Source organism: Nomascus leucogenys, chromosome 7b, assembly GCF_006542625.1.
Source record: "Nomascus leucogenys isolate Asia chromosome 7b, Asia_NLE_v1, whole genome shotgun sequence".
In the NCBI taxonomy this organism is placed as follows: domain Eukaryota; kingdom Metazoa; phylum Chordata; class Mammalia; order Primates; family Hylobatidae; genus Nomascus; species Nomascus leucogenys.
In genome coordinates, this window is record NC_044387.1 from 70,227,753 (window position 1) to 70,248,208 (window position 20,456).

The following is a 20,456-nucleotide window of genomic DNA, read 5'->3' on the forward strand; positions in this document are numbered from 1 at the left end:
TAGCACTAATCTCCAAAATAATTAGAATCTCTAGGGCTCCCCCTTTCTTTATATAAGTTATTACTGAATCTATAACCAAAGAATGACTTATAGATTTCACTGATACATGATGACCCTGGATGGAAAGGTAAAACATTAGTCAGTCATTTAGTTTTTGACCACCTAACACATTCCAAGAAAAGTAATAATGTGCAGACAAGCAAAAGGGACTGGCTCCCTTCACATTATTTCAGATTTATACTTCTTTTCTGGATAAAACAATATCTATTGCTGATGTTTTTCTTTTATTTTCCTTTTATTAATATATTTTTATTTTTATTTTATTTTAGAAACAAAGTCTTGCTCTGTCACCAAGGCTGGAGTGCAGTGGTACGATCACAGCTCACTGCAACCTCCAACTCCTGAGCTCAAGTGATTCTCCTACCTCAGTCTCCCAAGTAGCTGGGACTACAGGTATGCATCACTAAGCCTGGCTCATTTTTCTTTTAGTTTCCAGCAACCAAACCTGTCTTCATAAAAGCATCTTTCACTTAATTTCAAATTTTATATCTCTATTAAAAGATACATATGTATATATATAAAATCTCCCTTCCAAAATGAACATCCAATATTTCATCTGCATTATATTTCCTAACTTTGGAATAATAATTTCTGAACATATTTTTGTGAGAACCACACAACCAGAGTGCCTTGAAGGTGTCATCATGTTCTCAAATAAATTTTTTCTTGTGATTAGTTAAAACACACACCTGGCAAAAAATAATTAGAAACATACATACAGAAAAATGTTTCAATAATTATTTTAAGTTAAAATAGAAATAAGGCACCATTTTTTACTTCCAAATTTAGGAGGAAAACCCTGTGAACCTATAAAATTCCAGTGAAAGTTTGGTTCAGGATGCATTTCCAACATTATTCTCAATTGTGCAATCTACTTGGAAAAGAGATTGACTTGGCAATATGAATCAAGAGCATACAACCTAGTAATTTCCTTTTTGGAAATTTCCCCTAAGTATGAAAAAAGCTATATACATGAAGACATCCATCCCCAGTTTCATTTATAATAGAAAACTTTAGAAACAAGTATCTAAGTAAATTGTGTTAGACCCAATCAACAGACTATTATGAGGTCGTAAAGGTGTTGTTTTTGAACATTATGTAATAATTTGAGTAAATGCTTGTCATTTCAAGAATTGATATTAAAAAATAAGGATATTAAATTATATGCATTATATAATTGTAACTTTAAAAAATGTATATATTTATATACATATATATATATATATATATATATAAAAGACTATACCATATAAAAGGCAATACCATTCAGGACATAGGCATGGGCAAGGACTTCAAGTCTAAAACACCAAAAGCAATGGCAATAAAAGCCAAAATGGACAAATGGGATCTAATTAAACTAAAGAGCTTCTGCACAGCAAAAGAAACTACCATCAGAGTGAACAGGCAACCTAAAAATGGGAGAAAATTTTCGCAACCTACTCATCTGACAAAGGGCTGATATCCAAAATCTACAATGAACTCAAACAAATTTACAAGAAAAAAACAAACAACCCCAACAAACAGTGGGCGAAGTATATGAACAGACACTTCTCAAAAGAAGACATTTATGCAGCCAAAAAACACATGAAAAAATGCTCATCATCACTGGCCATCAGAGAAACGCAAATCAAAACCACAATGAGATACCATCTCACACCAGTTAGAATGGTGATCATTAAAAAGTCAGGAAACAACAGGTACTGAAGAGGATGTGGAAAAATAGGAACACTTTTACACTGTTGGTGGGACTGTAAACCAGTTCAACCATTGTGGAAGTCAGTGTGGCGATTCCTCAGGGATCTAGAACTAGAAATATCATTTGACCCAGCAATCCCATTACTGGGTATATACCCAAAGGATTATAAATCATGCTGCTATAAAGACACATGCACACGTATGTTTATTGCGGCACTATTCACAATAGCAAAGACTTGGAACCAACCCAAATGTCCAACAACGATAGACTGGATTAAGAAAATGTGGCACATATACACCATGGAATACTATGCAGCCATAAAAAATGATGAGTTCATGTCCTTTGTGGGAAATGGATGAAACTGGAAACCATCATTCTCAGTAAACTATCGCAAGGACAAAAAACCAAATACCTCATGTTCTCACTCATAGGTGGGAATTGAACAATGAGAACACATGGACACAGGAAGGGGAACATCACACTCTGGGGACTGTTGTGGGGTGGGGGGAGAGGGGAGGGATAGCATTAGGAGATATACCTAATGCTAAATGACAAGTTAATGGGTGCAGCACACCAACATGGCACATGTATACATATGTAACAAACCTGCACATTGTGCACATGTACCCTAAAACTTAAAGTATAATAATAATAATAAATAAAAAATAATTAAAAAATAAAAAAATTTTTAAAAAGACTACAAAAACATGCCAATTATTATTAATGGTTATATTAACTCGGTGTTTCTAAATCAGGAATGGATAGGAATCATGACAATTATTTCCAAGGAACTCCTCTTCAGGACCTTCCTTCAAAGATTGTTTCATTGACTCCTTCAGTAAAACTGATGCAAATTCCTGATTAGATGCTGGGTTGTAAAAAAAAAAAAAAAAAAAAAAAAAAAAAAAAAAAAAACATTAGGTTGTAAAGAAAAATGATAATTAGTTTCTTGTTTTCTAATTTTGTTCATATTTCCTAAAATAGGCTAGCATTCACTGTGTAAAGTAAAAGTATAATAATTAAATCCATTAATATCAGCAGTAGTGGTAGTAACAATCTTTTATTAAGCATTTATTTCAGACATACTTTCTCCTTCACTCTTCAAAATAGTATTGTTAGGGATGGAGGCAGTGATGTGCACCTGTAGTCTCAGCAAGTCAGGTAGCTTAGACAGGAGAATTGCTTGAGCCCAGGAATGAGAAACTAATCCAGGCAACCTAGTGAGACCCTGGCTCAAAAAAAAAAAAAAATCAAAATTAAAAAAAATAGTTTTGTTGGATAATTATTATTCTGATTTTATAAATGATAAATTTATAAGTAGTACATCCATAATTCCAAGCCCTCTTGATCCTCTGTGTGATGAAATCAAAGGAGGAAAAAATTATGTCATGACAACAGAAAGGTTGGTATTGACAATAGCCAATCCTCAATAGTTAGGATGACTTGGGTAACTGGCTTTAGGTTTTTGTTCATTTGTCTGTTTCAGGAGTATTGAAAGATACAGCCATATCACAAATACAGACAGACTATTACAGAAATGTTCAATTTTATGCCACAGACCTTATGTTCATTCTTTATATAAGAATGAGTGGTAGATGAGATATGAGAAATGTGACTGTCAGATATATGGAGACTAAGTGACCTCCTCTGAGTTAGAGAATCATAGAAATTATTCTTTGCTTACCCTCCAAATGTAATTTTTAAATTTATCTTTCTTTACCATAGAATTTTGATACGGAGCAAATTGTCATTTTTACAGACATTTTTAGCCACTAAAGAGTCTCCATACAATTCTTAAAAAATCCTCATGAAAATAAAAATGTGAGTCATTAAAGGCAAGATACAAAACAAGTTTTCATCACAGAAGAGACCACTCCACTTGTTTTCATGCCATCTCCTACAAATGTCACTCTAAGAATGAGAGAAAGAACAGGGCTGACTGGCTGCCTTTTACTTTTTCATTTGAAGTTTGACAAATCTATGCTCAAAGCATCAAATCAAATAGTTTTCACAGAGATAAGAGATCATTATGCAAGATTACATGTGAGAAAAGATACAATAAGTTAATTAGAAAGTTAATCATGTCCGAACATTACACCCTGAGCTTGGCAAACATTTGAACAGGGAATTTCCTTTCAACTGCTAATGCTTATACGATAATATATATTAAACACTAAATCAGTTTTAGAGTTTGGTTCAGATATTGCTACTAATTAGTTTTGGCTGATATTGAAGTATTTTGTATGCTCCATTTATAAAAGCACTATTTGCCCATCTGTTCATAGGTTGAAAGTGATTAAGGATACTTATTTTGGCTGTTGTAAAAGCCAAATACTTTTTAAGCTGCAAATATGTGACAAAACCAGATCAGGTTGCCAAGTTCAGAAATATATTAAAAGAGATCTGTGATGCCTCCCTCCCCCAATTCCTCTTCCAACCTGCATTATTGAAAAGTAAATATCACTGCTTTCCTGATTAACTAGCATGCCTGCTTTGTCCAAATGCTTTGCAATTTAGTTATAATTTACACAATTTACTCTGATTTGGATCTTCTACTACCAAGCTGTGTCGAGGGCTTTCGTTTCCTGTACGTGCAGCCTTGAAGTAGAAACATGTGATACTCTTGTGCTTTGAATGTAGGATTTGAAAGTAACTTGGGTAATGAGTGCAACAAGTTTGTGGCCTACTTTAAACCCCTAAATGATTTCTGTTAAGTTTGAAAACAATGCATTAAATTCAACATGGGTGATATAGATTTTTAAGGGGAGGGATGTAATACATGCTCATGAAATTCATCTTTTGTCTCATTATTATTTTACTATTCCATTTCCACACGTTCCCAAGGGCTCAGTACTTCACGCTGGTAAAACCTGTTCACTTCAAAAATCAGAGCAGCATTCCTGGGACTTTCTAAAATAAGATGCACTCTTCCTGAAGTGGAAGATAATGTCACTTTAATTCAGGCAAATTTTTAAAATAGTTTAAGTACCTAAAGGAGATGTAATTCTTGGGTGCCTTCTGTTCTCTTTTTGTACCCCACTCATTCCTCAAAATGCTACTCCATGCCAACCCCCAAAAAACAAGTGCCCTCCTATTTTTGACTGTTTCTAGGTCCACAGCAGTCTGTTTAACTAGATCATATCAAAGGATGGAGATTGATATCCCATTTAAAATCTCTAAGAGAATTGGAATTTCTGGGTAGGATAATTTTTACCACCTATATAGATTCCTAGTTAGAACATTTCAGGTAGTAAAATGCTTAAGGCACTCAGTATGGGAGAAGAGAATTAGGCATGGGTGCAGGAGGCAGAAGACATTTTCCAGGCACATGATATCATGTCTAAGGAAAGAGGGGTCTTATTGTTATTACTGCTACTGCTGCTGCTTGGTTTCAATTTTCCAACAGATTTTCCTCAAAACAAAATAGAGACTTTTAAAATTCCAAATTCAGTTCAAAAAACACAATTATTTCTTTCCTTCTGGCATAGATAAACATTCTGCAGGAGCACTACTTATTATGAATTAAGTTGAAATTATTTCACGTAATGGAAAAGCAAAACCAGAAAAAAAAACTGTTTTTATTCAAATTTAATCAATTCTGATTTTTTTTCTTTCCAAATTTTCAGGTTCAGGGTGTATACGTGCAGGATTTTTTATGGGTATATGGTATTTTGTGTTATGAAGTTTTGGAGTACAGATTATTTTGTCACCCAAGTAATAAGCACAGTACCCAAAAAGTAGTTTTTTGATCCTCACCCTCCTCCCACTCTCCACCCTGAAGTAGGCCCTTGTGTCTATTTTTCTCTTCCTTGTGTCCGTGTGTACTCAATATTTAGCTTGATTTGCTTTTTTATTATTATTTCAGTAGCTTTAAGGGTACAAGTGGTTTTTGGTTACATGGATGAATTGTATAGTGGTGAGGTTTGAGAATTTAGTGCACGTATCATGTAAGTGGTATTTGGTTTTTTGTTCCCGGATTAATCCGCTTAGGATAATGGCCTCCAGCTACATCCATGTTGCTGCAAAGAATAGGATTTTGTCCTTTTTTATGACTGCATAGTATTCTATGTACCACATTTTCTTTATCTAGTCCACCACTGATGGACATTTAGGTTGATTCCATGTCTTTGCTATGGTGAATAGCATTGCCATGAACATGCATGTTTATGTGTCTTCATGGTAGAACAATTTATATTCCTTCGGGTATATACCCAGTAATGGGATTGCTAGGTTGAATGATAGTTTAAGTTCTCTGAGAAATCTCCAAACTGCTTTCCACAGTGGCTGAAACAATTTACATTCCCACCAGCAATGTATAAGTGCTCCCTTTTCTCCACAACCTCACCAGTATCTTATTTTTTGACTTAATAGTACCCATTCTTACTGGTGTGAGATGGTATCTCATTGTAAGTTTGGTTTGCATTTCTCCACTGATTAGTGATGTTAAGCATTTTTTATATGCTCATTGGCCACATATATGTCTTATTTTGGGGAAAATGTCTGTCCATGTCCTTTGCCCACTTTTTAATGGGGTTGTTTTTTGCTTGTTGATTTAAGTTCCTTATAGATTCTGGATATTAGACCTTTGTCAGATGCATAGTTTGCAAACATTTTCTCCCATTCTGTGGGTTGTCTGTTTACTCTGCTGATAATTTCTTTTGTGTGCAGAAGCTCTTTAGTTTAATTATGATTGATTTGCCAATTTTTGTTTTCGTAGCAATTGCTTTTGGAGTCTTAGTCATGAAATCTTTGCCAGGGCGGATATCCAAAATGGTATTTCCTAAGTTTTCTTCTAGAATTTTTTATACTTTTAGGTTTTACATTTAAGTCTTTAATCCATCTTGAGTTGATTTTTGTATATAATGAAAGGAAGGATCCAGTTTTAATCTCCTACATATAGCTAGCCAATTATCCCAGCACCATTTATTGAATAGGGAATCCTTTCCCCATTGCTTGTTATTGTTGGCCTTGTCAAAGATCAGATGGTTGTAGGTGCACAGGTTTATTTCTGAGTTTTCTAACCTGTTCCTTGGTCTATATGTCTGTTTTTGTACCAGTATTGTGTGGTTTTGGTTACTATAGCCTTATAGTATAGTTTGAAGTCAATTAGTGTGATGCCTCTAGCTTTGTTCATTTTGCTTAGGATTGCTTTGGCTATTTGGGCACTTTTCTTGGTTCCATATGAATTTTAAAAGAGTTTTTTCTAATTCTGTGAAAAATGATATTGGTAGCTGATAGGACTTGCATTAAATCTGTAAATTGCTTTGGGCAGTATGGCCATTTCAACAATACTGATCCTTCCTATAAATGAGCATGTTTTTCCATTTGTTTGGGTCATCGCTGATTTCTTTCAGCAGTGTTTTGTAATTCTCATTGTAGAGATCTTTCACCTCCCTGGTTAGGTGTATTTGTAGGTGTTTCACTACTTTGGTGGCTATTGTGAATGGAATTGTGTGCCTGATTAGGCTGTCAGCTTGGACATTGGTGAACAGAAATACTACTGACTTTGGTCATTGATTTTGTATCCTGAAACTTTGCGGAAGTTTATCAGATCATGGAAGCTTTAGGCAGAAGCTATGGGGTTTTCTAGGTATAGAATCATTTCATCTATGAAGAGAGATAGTTTGACCTCTCTTGCTGTTTGGATACCTTTTATATCTTTATATTCTCTTGCCTGATTGCTCTGGCTAAGACTTCTAGATTCTGATTTTTTAAATCAAGTTAATATATAATGCATTTTAGGGAACTCTCTTTAACCTAAACATGTCGGAAACTCCATTTTATTGTACCTACATGTTTTACCAGTAGGATACTGAAAAATATTACTTCAGTATATTTCAATATACTGAAGTCAATTGAAATAACTAGTGTGTTTATGCCAAAGGCGTGATGAGGGCTGATTTTTCAGTGGCACAGTGACCAGAGTTGTCAATTTTTATCTATGAAAAAAGGAACATAGTTAATTGTTCTGCTCTTCATCCCAACACAGTTATTTATTCCTCTTGGGGATACTTCTGCTCCCAATCCAAACTTTAGTCAAACATGGAGAAGAACTGACTCTACCTACTCCCATCCGTCTCTCTCACCTCTGCTCAAAAAAGGGTGAAAGATAAGATTCCTTCTCCCTAGAATAGGGACTTTAGATTATAGGGCTCCAGAAAATAAATAAATGTCCACAATTAAGGTGATTCTAAAAACAATTTCTAATATTATACTCAATGTTTTATTCCCAACCACATATATACCAGGGACTACCATTTCCAAAAGATTGGGGACACCCTCAAGCAGGAACACACAGAATAATGGTCAGGCAATCATAGGCAAAGCCTATTAGAGAAGCAGAACTGTGGACAGTCTGAGAGTAACTTGGATTAGAGAGAGATGGGATCCTTTGCCCCCCTTCCCCATGCTTTTGCCTCTCTATTCACCTCTTAATGTGTTCCTCCATTAAAAAGCAATTGCAAATCTGATTTTCCCTGCCTGAGATTTCATTCATTCTCATTGCATTATTAGGTAGGATTACTATGTTTTAAAGAAGAGAATTTATGTGTGTTCTGTCTCTCTATTCTGCTTGCTCCTTCTTCGACAATTTTCTTCTTATTACATGCAGGAGTCACACCTATACCTTCCTCTTGAACTAGGCCCAGTTTTCCTCTTTCTCAGCTGCTGATTTCCTGTAGTTAGTTTCCTTACTCTCTGCTACACCCTTCAGTAGAAACTAGTGGAATTATGTATATGCCACGCTTACGAGTGAGGAAGTACACTCTTGACTCCTCTAGAGATGAGGCCATTTCTATTCCAGGGGAGAAAGCAGAAGGCCCGATTCAGCCTGTAGCTGAAGCCAATATGCTCTAACTCAGGTTTACCGGAGAGCCCAGCTGACAGTAACTGGTTATTTTGTGTCCTCTTTGTTCTGCCTATCAGAGCAGTGTTTTTTTCCATCCAATTAGGCTTGACTGGGAAGCAAGTGATGCTGACATTCTGATGCCTCGTGACTAATGCCAGTGTTACACTCTGGACACATTCAGAGGCTGAACTACCAGCAGTTCACTGCCTGACCCTGCTCCTGCTTCAGCATACAGCTCTCTTGGGCAGGACCTTTGCATAAGAGGCAATTGCTTGCCTTAAATTTGGTTATCTTTATTTTTGCCTCATACCACTGAGAAGCAATCCTAAAGAAAACAGGCCTAGAAGACTTAAGGTGCAGCTAAATAACACTTGACTTGGAGGTATATGAGGGAGTTTGGAGATGGTAGCATTTTCAGGAGATGCAGTCTCTAGTGGCAGCTTTTGAAGACTTCATCCTATCCCAAGATCATGACACTGAGATATCATCAAGGTAATTAACTACAGCTCTATTAACTAGCTAATCATAGCAGAAAGCAACTAAGTCATCCTAGGAATTGACAGAGCCAGGAAAGTAAGTACTGGACACAGTTAAGTATATTCTCTAACTTGGTAGTCCCAAAGTGTGGTCTGAGCACTAGCAGATCAGTATCACCTGAGAGTTTATTTGAAATGCAGTATTTCAGGCCATTTTGATTCTACTATGCTCAAAAAGAATAACCATAAGACTAAAAATGATAGAACAAATACTGATGAGAGAGAACTGAAATGCAAGCCACGAAAGATCTCATAAAGAAAATTGAGACTTATTTTAATTAGTTAAATTTTCTGGGCTCAGGTGAATAATTTTCCACAGACATCTGCTGATCTGCTATCTTTGAGAAACTAGAGAATAAAAGTGATGTGAGAATTCTGGAGAATGGCAAATGTCCTCACTTTAAAAAAGAAAAGAATAAAAAATTGTAAACTCTAGGCCAGTAAATTAAATCTCAGAGTCTATCAGTTATCAATTGGATGTTGGGTGAGGACTTAACGAAACAGTGGTGCCAAGAGCAAGAATGTACACAAAAAGAATAAGTCATGCCATGCTAAACTCATTTTCTTTATTTTAATTTAATTTTACAGCTATTTTGCTTTTTCTTACTATATTGCTAGACCAGGAAACAACTTTTGATGTGTCTGAATTTCAGGTAGGCATTTTCAAGGTTCACATAAAATTTTTGTAAACAAGGTAGGGAACTATAGGCTGATTGGGTGGTCTTGGGTGATGGGAGGGAGACTGCATCATTACTAACTCAGATAAAGAACACAGTAGAAAAGGATGGGAAAACTAACACATAATTATTTCAATTTTGAAAAGTTGTTACGGGATATTCCAGTGAAGATGCCCAGGAAGCAGTCTCTAATTTCTAACTTAAGATGAGAACTATACACAGATGGAAGAGAAAGAAAATTCATTATAAAGCAGAGAAAATATATTAAAAGGGTGATTCAATAATTGAACAAATATTTATTTATTTACATATGTATTTTATTACTTGTGTAAGGTGCTATTCTAATGTTGAAGATACCCTGTTGAATAAAATACAAAAAAATTCCCCTGTCCTTATTGAGCTTATATTCCAGTAGAATAGATCAATAGTAATCACAGTAACCAAGTTAATAATAGAGTATGTTAGAAGATGATGTGTGCTATGGTAAAAAAATAAAGTAGGATTTGGTGGTTGGGGAGTTCTGGCAGGGATCGGATATGCAATTTTAAATAGTATATCATGGCAGGTGGAGGGGTTACTGAAAAGATGACATGTAGTAATTATCCGAGGAAAATGTGACAAGAAGCTAAGTCAAAATGTAATAAAATTACTTGTAAAGTACTTCAACTCATATACATATACATATACATATATACGCATATATATATTTGTGTGTATGTGTGAGACTGCACAATAATTTCACTATGACCTTGAAGATGTTAGGTGTCTTACCTCCCTCATTGTAGTTATTACACTATTTTATAATGATCTCCAGGTCTATCTCCCTTCTATACCCAGAATCCCTGAAAGTGACTACTTTTCTTGTATAATAGGTGAAGAGAGAAAGAAAGAGGTAGAGAAAGAACAGGAAGGAAGGAGAAAGGAAGAATATATTGGTAACACATCAGAATATCTGAAAAGTTCTCGGAGTTTGTCTTTTTTTCAGAACTCAAATCAGTATGAGTTATTGCCTTTGGGAAGTTGACCCTTAAAGCTGACATGATGGGTTTCATGATTTGATCTACAGGGTCTAGGGTTTGGTTCCACTTTACATTGTGCTACTAAAATTTCATTTGAAATACTGTATTCTTTCCTAAGCATATTTTAATGGGGACTTTTTTAGTACAGTGAGCATCTGTTTCTTTCCTCTGTCTGGCACCTCCTATTCTTTGAAGAATTGCACTTCCCCATTCCAGTCATGTGACTCTCCCATGATTTGTCTAGGGCTGGTCATGTCTTCCAAGGTGGGAAGTCAGCCAGAATATTTCTGTGTGTGTGTATGTGAGGAGAAGGGGAGGGGCGAGGTGCTTTCTGTTTTGGAGCGGGGAGGTTTGGTGGGGGATTGTTTGTTGCTTTTGTTTTTGTTTTTTATTTTTTGTGCTAATAAAACACCGCCATTTTGGTAAGAACGAGAAGTGAATTAGATACCTGGGAGCTACCCATGTTCCTTGCTGCATGGAGAAAAATTCTATAGAAGGAGGTACTAAAGTCAAGCAGAGATTAAAAAAGAAAAGACAATGCATCCTGAAGACATTACTTGAGTCCTTGAGTCATCTGAGCCTGAGATGCTAAACCGATACAAAGAACAAACAGCCACCAGATCCTGCACCCTTGTAATTCCTATTTAGATTGGTCAGTCAATCCAATGAAGATGTTGTAGACATATATATATAGTTGAAATAGGCTGAGGGGCTTAATCAGAAAATAAAAAGTTGGTAAGGAGGGGTGACTTCTGGAAGACCAAGGGATACCAGTTCAAGAGAGATAGGTATTAAGCTTAAATCAGACAACTGTTTGAAAATCAGAGCAGTCCTTTGAATTAAATAGGATGACACTTGAGGTATTATGAATCCCTGGATTTTGCAAATAGAGTCTATGTGTGTACAGTGTTATAGAGGAGATTTGTCCTTTGGAAATAGAGTTTTAGTAGAAAATCTTTAAGTTTCCTCAAACTCTCAAAGTCTGTTACTTCTGCAATGACAGAATACACAAGTAGAGGTCACCTGAGAAATGTTATTCACCATACATTTATTTTCAAATAATTCTTAGGATAGGCACTGACCCAGAAGAACCTATTGACAAAAGATGTTGATAAGCAGGCTAACTTTCCATTCACAGGTAACAAAATTTCAGAAGAGACCAAAGAAAAGTTTTTAGATTGGAAATTGTAAGATTGTTTTGAGATAAAATAAGAGGACTTGATCTCTTTCAGGAAAAAAGAAATGGTTACAAAGAGAATACAGTAATTTTCAAGATAAAAAGGAAACATTCAAGAACCTACATAAATATCTGGACTCTGAAATGTGAATTTTATACTTAGATATGTAAGTTGATGTACCATATGCCACTATATCAAAAAAGAAAATATTTAGAATTGGTAATTCAATTTGCCTTTCAGAAAGATATTAGTGTCATATCTTATTATTATTTTAGTTCCAGTATGCTACAAAATAGGAAGAAGGAAGAATACAATTATTCTTCATCTACATATTTACATGAACTATAATAATATTTGAAATTCTAAAGATTTTTTGAAAATAAGGAAAACTCAAAAGTTCCAAAACAGTACACTTACTTCATAGATGGTAAATTTAAATGTTAACACTTATATCAATAATTAAAGCAAATTAAATACTAAAAATATGAAAGGCTGATGACCAGCCTCTGAACTTATCACAATCACAAATTTAATACTATGAGTCAACAATAGAATGTTTTTCCTCTATAAATTAAAGACCCATCAATTGTTATATTCTATACCTAGAAATCAGTCAAGCATTTTTAAAACCAATTATGAGTTTTCGAAGTTCAACAAAAGGAAAATTTATCACTGAGGTCATATTAATCTACAAAGGATTAACAACTCACTGCAAAAAAAAAACATCATAAGAGTGTTTTATTCATGGAATGCGATAGGTTATCTTAAGGAAAATGTAGACTTTTGCAATATGGTTAGAGGTACTAAACAAATTCAAGTGGACCTCAAGGAACATACATAAATATATTTAAGAATCCCCAAATTAAATCAAGTATCTATATTCACTATGCAGTCTTTTCAACCCAATAAATTCATTCTAAATGTGTGAGATTTTAACATTATAGCTCTGTTTAATAATGCTTCTAAGGGAAAATCTTATATATACTTCTACATATATTTGTTCAAACAAATGTACCCAAGCACTATACAACCATCTTTTCTTCCCTTTCTGAATATTGAAATGTTTACAGTTGAAGAAAATAGGAAGATGAACAACAACGATGACAAATGAATGTGAAATTTGCTTTTTAGGTTTGTGATCATTGAAGATTAGGAGCGAAATAACCAGGACTCTGACTTATCCACCACTATTTATCCATATAAGGCAACCAAGAATAGGAGTGGGTGTTCACATTAGCAGTAATTCCAGACCAAGTGCTGCTGCAGCATTTTTAGTTTGCTTAACTTCCCCACTCCCACCTTTTAACAGCCAAGTGACTGCCTCTTTTAAAAAAATACTGCTGAGTGGGTACATAAACCAGTCCTATTTGCCAACTGTAAAGGGTTCCCGCAAAGCTTGTGGGTATGTGTAAATTAATTCCATCATCTTTTTTTCTATAACTAAGAAGAGATGGGGGAAAACAGACTCTCTTATATTTACTGTAGCCTGGCAATAGTAATATATGTGTGACATATTTTTACCCTTGAAACGCAAAAGTACTTTAGAAATTAGCCAGTACTTTATTGAAGTTGACTGATGACTGATGGAAGGTTATAATATTCTGTGCCTCATGCAGGCTCTAAGGAAACCTCTAGCCGAAAAATATATGAGAAATTCCTCTGTAACAAGAAAAGTTCTTTAGGCAAAGCTATAAATCCAACATGTGGACTCTAAAGTTTCATGGAATTTTTATGATAGAAATGGTGCAGGATTTCAAATAAAGAAGAGAATCTTAATATTGATTTACTTAAATATTTTCAATTAAGTACATTTGTGATTTTATACAGACATATATAAAATCTCACATATATACATATATATAGTTTTATATTTTTCACTACTTTGCTTTATTTTCACATTCAATTTCACTCTTTTATATTTCTCTCTCTCTTTGATTCTATGCTAGTAATATTTTTAAATCACTAAAGCCACTCAAGTTTAATAATTTATTAAGTATAGTTTCAATTTACCTCTCTTAAGTAATCATCAGAAAGTCTACTAAAATTTAAGATACAAATGGTATAAAAGAAGCATAACTGACTAAGAATAACACTATGCTGTGAGGTGAGATTTAAATTGTAGTCACAGTTCCGTTTTTTACTTTCAGGACCTTGAAGAAGTCACTAAATCTTTTTTATCCCAGTTTTCCTAATTGGAAAACAGAAGGATTGAACCAAGTGATGTCTAAAATTCCTTCAGCCATCATTCTTTAAAATAGTTAAGACATCCCTGAAAATCTTACAGAGGGCAGACTATACAGAAAAATGTTTAGAGTCCAGATTATCTGACTAGCTGGCTGGCTCCAGGGAAATAAGTATAATAAATGCTCATCTTGGAGGCTGTCTAATGTTTTATCATTGAAATGGCTGGAGTAATTTTAACTTAGTAACATTTGTAAGGAAAAAAGATTTCCCAATCAAATTAACCAGGTAAACAATATTTCTAGGTAAAGAACTTACCCAAGAACACAAACTGCTTTGAACACCATCAAATATTTTCAAAATAATGTACATGTGACTGTTACAATTTATTTGCTTTAGAGGAAGTCTCTCCGTGGGAAGGTTTTTGAAAACAAATTCAATTTCTTTAGTAGACACAGGTCATTCAGATTTTCTATTTCTTCTTGTGTCAGTTTTGGTATGCTATCTGTTTTCAAAAAATTAGACTACTTCCTCTTAAATGCAAATGACATGAAGTTATTTACATATTATTTTATTATCATTCTAATGTCTATAGGATATATAATGATGCCCTCTCTTTCATTCCTGATATTGGTAATTTGTGTTTTATCTCTTCTTTTTTAAAAACTGGTCTTAAAAAGAGCACATAAATTTTATTAATCTTTCCAAAGATTAATGTGCTTTGTTAATTTGATTGTTTCCCTAATTTCTATTTCATTGCTTTCTGTTCTTATCTTTATAAAGCCTGTTACATGTGCTCTTAAAAATAATGTATATTCTACATTATTGGATGTAGTCTTCTATAACTGTCATTTTTGGCAAATTAATTAATGGTTTGTTAAAATCTGCTATATGTAGAATTTTCAATTGATTCTTTTGTATAGCTTTTATTTCTGCACTGGGGATCTCCTGTTATTATGAACACCTTTTTTAAGTTTCGAACATTTATAGTTACTGCTTTAAAGCCATTATCTGCTAATTCCAACATCCACAGAAAGAAAAAAATCTTTTTTTTTCTATGTAAACAGATGAAGCAATTGAAAACTATGCAAGCTGTTACTTTAGGATGCACTTTCTTAAAGTCTTTTCTACACATGCACAATTCAGGAGTCAGCCCATAATTTTAGAAGAGTTTGTACACAGAATTGGGACTCCTCTCTCTGTGGTTTTCTCCTTTTATGAAATTTCCTAATCAACTTTTAGTCATTTTGGCAGCTCTAAACTCTGTCTTCTGATATTTCACACCATTAACACTGAGGTTTTCTGCCTAAGGTCTCATTATCTTACACTGCATGACGCTGGAAAAGCTAGATAAATGGGGATCTTACCCATTGCAGTTCCTTTCTTTCAAGAGTCAAATAGTTTCTCTCCAGTTTCTGTCCACATGCCATCACTCTCCAGTGCCTTCAAATATTCTTTTTTTTAGATTATAATCATTTATAATTAATAAATGAATGTATCCCCAGTGAATAAGAAAACACAAGTATAAAACCTGCCCTTTTCAGAAACTTCATTGTTAACTTTCCACAATTGCTTCTTTCAATCTCACGCTCTAATCTGTCTCACAAAATCAATGTTTTCAAAACAGTTTATCAACAAAGTATATAAAGTAGCAAAGCAATCTAAGAGTTTTTAATAGAGTCATTGAAATGCATGCTTAACCCTAGTGAATTGTGGTACATAGTTTCTAATAAAAAAATAGCTAAAACATATGCAGTGTCATTCACGGCATTGTCATTTACTGTCATTTACGGCATTTACTGTCATTTATGGCAAATGAAATGTTTCCACTGCGTCTACTGATTACTAAAACACTCAAAAAAAAATGTATTTTTCTCCTTTCCTCTGTCAAATTAAAAGGCCACACTGAAAAATATGTATTAGAAACCTGAGCTTTCAACAACCTATGCTTCTTTAAACCTAGTTGTTAAAGTCAGCAATTACATTGATAACAACAAAAATGAGTGCATTAATTTACACTTTTCTATTATATAAAAGATATACCTGGGCTGTGATTTTGGTTCTGGCTTGATAGGTTGTCGCTCCCTTTTAATAAAGGTTTTAAAGGTTTTCTATAATAAGGAAAAGAAGAGTTGACATAAGTAGAAAAACAATGTTATCACCTATAAAATTTTAATTCCATTGATGTTCTGTTATATTATCAAAGGGAGAATCATTATATTATAAATCTGCACACTTATATACATTTTTTAGTATACTCAGGGGGTATGACTGTTGAACCTCCTTCAGAACCTTTTAGCACCTAGGAATATAGTTCCTACTAGTTATTTTAATGAGCAAATATCCTTACAACTATATTATAGATCAGAATTTTATTTATTTATTTATTTGTCCTCTGTCTTACAAAAGAGATTTAAGATGCCTTTTAATAAATACAGTACCTACGCAAAAGGGAAATAAAATCCAGTGAAGGGGAAAATATGGGTAGAAAAATAATGCCAAATATGCTCTGATAATTTGTGGTATTTGAAATTTGGCTCTCAAAAACCTAACTATTGAGGTGTTATGGACTGAATTGCGCTTCCCCTAAATCCATGTCTAAGCCCTAACCCCTCAATGTGACTGTATTTGAAGATAAGGTTTTTAATGAAGTAACTATTGTTGAATGAGGTCAAAAGGGCAGGGCCTAATAGGACTGATGACCTTATAAAGACGAGGAAAAGATACCCAAGAAAAGGCCACATGAGGAAACAATAAGAAGATGGCCATCTTCAAGCCAAGGAGAGAAACATCAGGAGAAACCAACCCCATGGACACCTTAATCTTGGACTTCCAGCCCCCAGAACTGTAAGAAAATAAATTTATGTTGTTTAAGTCACCCAGTCTGTGGTATTTTCTTATGGTACCCCTAACACACTAATACACACAGTAACAAATAAAACAGTAGTTCTAACATTCACAATGTCTGTAACAAAGCAAGCTTATTTTCAGTGAAAAATTGCTTCCATAGGTTTTTCAAATAAATGTGGTATAATGTACCAGCTTCAACAGCATCACTTCCAACAATTTACGGATTTTTCTTATATAATCCTTCAATATTAGTCAAAGATAAGAAGAATAACTGAGGAAGATAATTCTACAAGACCCCAGAAAAACTGGGCCATTGCCTGTCTGGTCATTCAGTGTGGTCCAAATATAAAATTGATAGCTAGAGGCACTGATGGCTTGCATATCTACTTTATAATCTTCCAGGACAATTTTTGTATAAAATAGCTTTTAAAAAATAGGGAAGAGGAATTTGAAGCAAACTTGATAAATGAGTAAAATGGTTAGGGGATTTTGAGTTGTTAGTGTTGTTGTCTCCCTCAGACGCTCTAAGAAGTCAGTAACAAAAATTTATTGGTCAGTGATATATGGTGTGTTCATGATACCACAAGGAAAGTGCTTATTTTAGTTTTGCATTTTAAGTTTCAAAGGTGTCATGGACAACTAAAGCCAAAAATGTCTCTTCTATAAACTCTCAGGAGATATAAAGAGCCAATGTAAAGATGAAATGTGGAAGAAAGTGTGTTTATCTTGCAGAAATACTCAGCATTAAGATATGCACTGATTTCTAAAACATTTTAAACAAATCACAAATCTCTTTTACTGAGTTAAGCTTCATTCTGACTTATGCTGCCATCTCAGATGCAATCTTACTTGTAAGTGTTAATTTCATTTCATGGCATTCATTTCTTAAGAACTAACATTGACCTTTCTTCGGGAACACAACAATAACCCAGAAAATTGTTGTGCATCATCTCTCAATATTTGTTACATTTAGAATTCCCTGATCATGTTTCCTTTTTCGAAGTAAACAATAATCCTCAAGAATAATACTGTACTTTTTAAAATATATGTACAACATGTAAATGATAATAAAGCAGGAAGCAGGACCTATATTTTAAATGTCGCCCTCAAGATGTTCCGTGACACATTTTCATGGCCATAAAAATACTAATAGCCAGAAATAAAATTGTTAATCTTGATATTTCATACTTTTACACAAAACAATACACTTGGATTGGGACACACTGTCCTTCTTCTGTGCTACTACTGTTTACACTTGCCAAATTAATTTTTTTTTTCAAGTCCTTCCTTCTTGGCCAGACTAACTGAATTGACACATTCTCCATAATAAGGGGTGGCAAATGTTAAGGCTGCTAAGTAAAACAATCTCAGAAAACATTCCTGAGGATTTCCTTTCTTTAGATGTCCTCTGTGATTCTATTTTCTCTCTTCCAACTTCACTGTCTTTGCAACCTCCACTGATGTTTTCTACCTAACATAATTAGCAATTGATTTTTTTTTTTGCTTCCCTTTTTGCAAAGTAAATATCGCCTTTGTTATAAGGGGTCTGGTGTTTTTCTAAGTCTTAGTCTTCTACATACTTATATATTCACATCTAAAGTCCATTCTGCCTTGATGTTTCACCTCTATTTTCTCTTAAATTCTTTCTCTCCTCTTTACACAGCCACTACCTGCTTCTTTCAACTTCTTTTTTTATTACTATACTTTAAGTTCTGGGATACACGTACAGAACGTGCAGATTTGTTACACAGGTACACACATGCCATGGTGGTTTGCTGCACCCATCAACCCGTCATCTGCATTAGGTTTTTCTCCTAATGCTATCCCTCCCCTAGCCCCCCACTCGCCAACAGGCCCCAGTGTGTGATGTTCCCCTCCTTGTCTCCATGTGTTCTCATTGTTCAACTCCCACTTATGAGTGAGAACATGCGGTGTTTGGTTTTCTGTTCCTGTGTTAGTTTGCTGAGAATGATGGTTTGCAGCTTCATCCATGTCCCTGCAAAGGACATGAACTCATCTTTTTTATGGCTGCATAGTATTCCATGGTGTATGTGTGCCACATTTTCTTTATCCAGTCTATCATTGATGGGCATTTGGGATGGTTCCAAGTCTTTGCTATTGGGAACAGTGCTGCAATAAACATACATGTGCATGTGTCTTTATAGCAGAATGATTTATCATCCTTCTTTAAAAACCTGGTCTTCCCAGGCCAATGCATTTGGAGTGACACATTCTAAACACTTGGCTGAATATGTAAGTCATTTATTAAACTCCCCTGGTAAAATTTTCAAATTTTTGTAACAACCTAAATAGATGTATTGAAAACTACTTTTCATACTCCTTTTCCCCACATATTTTCTCAAATCCCAGTTTAACTGGTACCAAGCTTCTGATAATTTACACAATATTTTTACACCTGAGGCTTCTTTCTAAAAAAGCACCTGTATAATCCATCAATTCCCTTCCTCTTTTCAAATCTCATTGGGATTTTTTTTTCGTTTGACAATTCCTTCATGGTCTAATGATTAAATTCTTTCATTAATAAACCATAAATCTTTAGCCTTCAATTTTTGCATCTTAATTATAGACATATTTCATTTAACTCCTTTAGCATAAAATTATAAAATATGTAATTTATGATTGGCCTGTTATACCCCAACACTTACTCCCAAATGTGGTTAAAGGGTATTTTTTTTTATACTTTAAGTTCTAGGGTACATGTACAAACGTGCAGATTTGTTACATATGTATACATGTGCCATGATGGTGTGCTGCACCCATTAACTGATCATTTACATTAGGTATATCTCCTAATGCTATCCCTCCCCACTCCCCCCACCCCACTACAGGCCCCAGTGTGTGATGTTCCCCACCCTGCGTCCAGGTGTTCTCATTGCTCAATTCCTACCTATGAGTGAGAACATGCAGTGTTTGGTTTTCTGTCCTTGTGATAGTTTCCTGAGAATGATGGTTTCCAGCTTCATCCATGTCCCTACAAAGGACATGAACTCATCATTTTTTATGGCTGCATAGTATTCCATGGTGTATCTGTACCACATTTTCTTAATCCAGTCTATCATTGATGGACATTTGGGTTGGTTCCAAGTCTTTGCTATTGTGAATAGTGCCGCAATAAACATACGTGTGCATGTGTCTTTATAGCAGCATGATTTATAGTCCTTTGGGTATATACCCAGTAATGGGGTGGCTGGGTCAAATGGTATTTCTAGTTCTAGATCTTTGAGGAATCGCCACACTGTCTTCCACAATGGTTGAACTAGTTTACAGTCCCACCAACAGTGTAAAAGTGTTCCTATTTCTCCATATCCTCTCCAGCACCTGCTGTTACCTGACTTTTTAATGATCACCATTCTAACTGGTGTGAGATGGTATCTCATCGTGCTTTTGATAT

General features: G+C 34.6%; 1 protein-coding gene across 2 annotated transcripts in view; it reads right to left on the minus strand.

Annotated features, from left to right (window-relative positions):
• IQCM (IQ motif containing M) overlaps positions 1-20,456 on the minus strand; it is a 474,519-nt gene that overhangs the window by 231,559 nt on the left and 222,504 nt on the right. For both annotated transcript variants that reach the window (XM_030816223.1, XM_030816224.1), the window contains one exon: positions 16,238-16,305. In XM_030816223.1, coding sequence (XP_030672083.1) covers positions 16,238-16,305 — 68 coding nt within the window. The remainder of the gene's footprint in view (positions 1-16,237; positions 16,306-20,456) is intronic.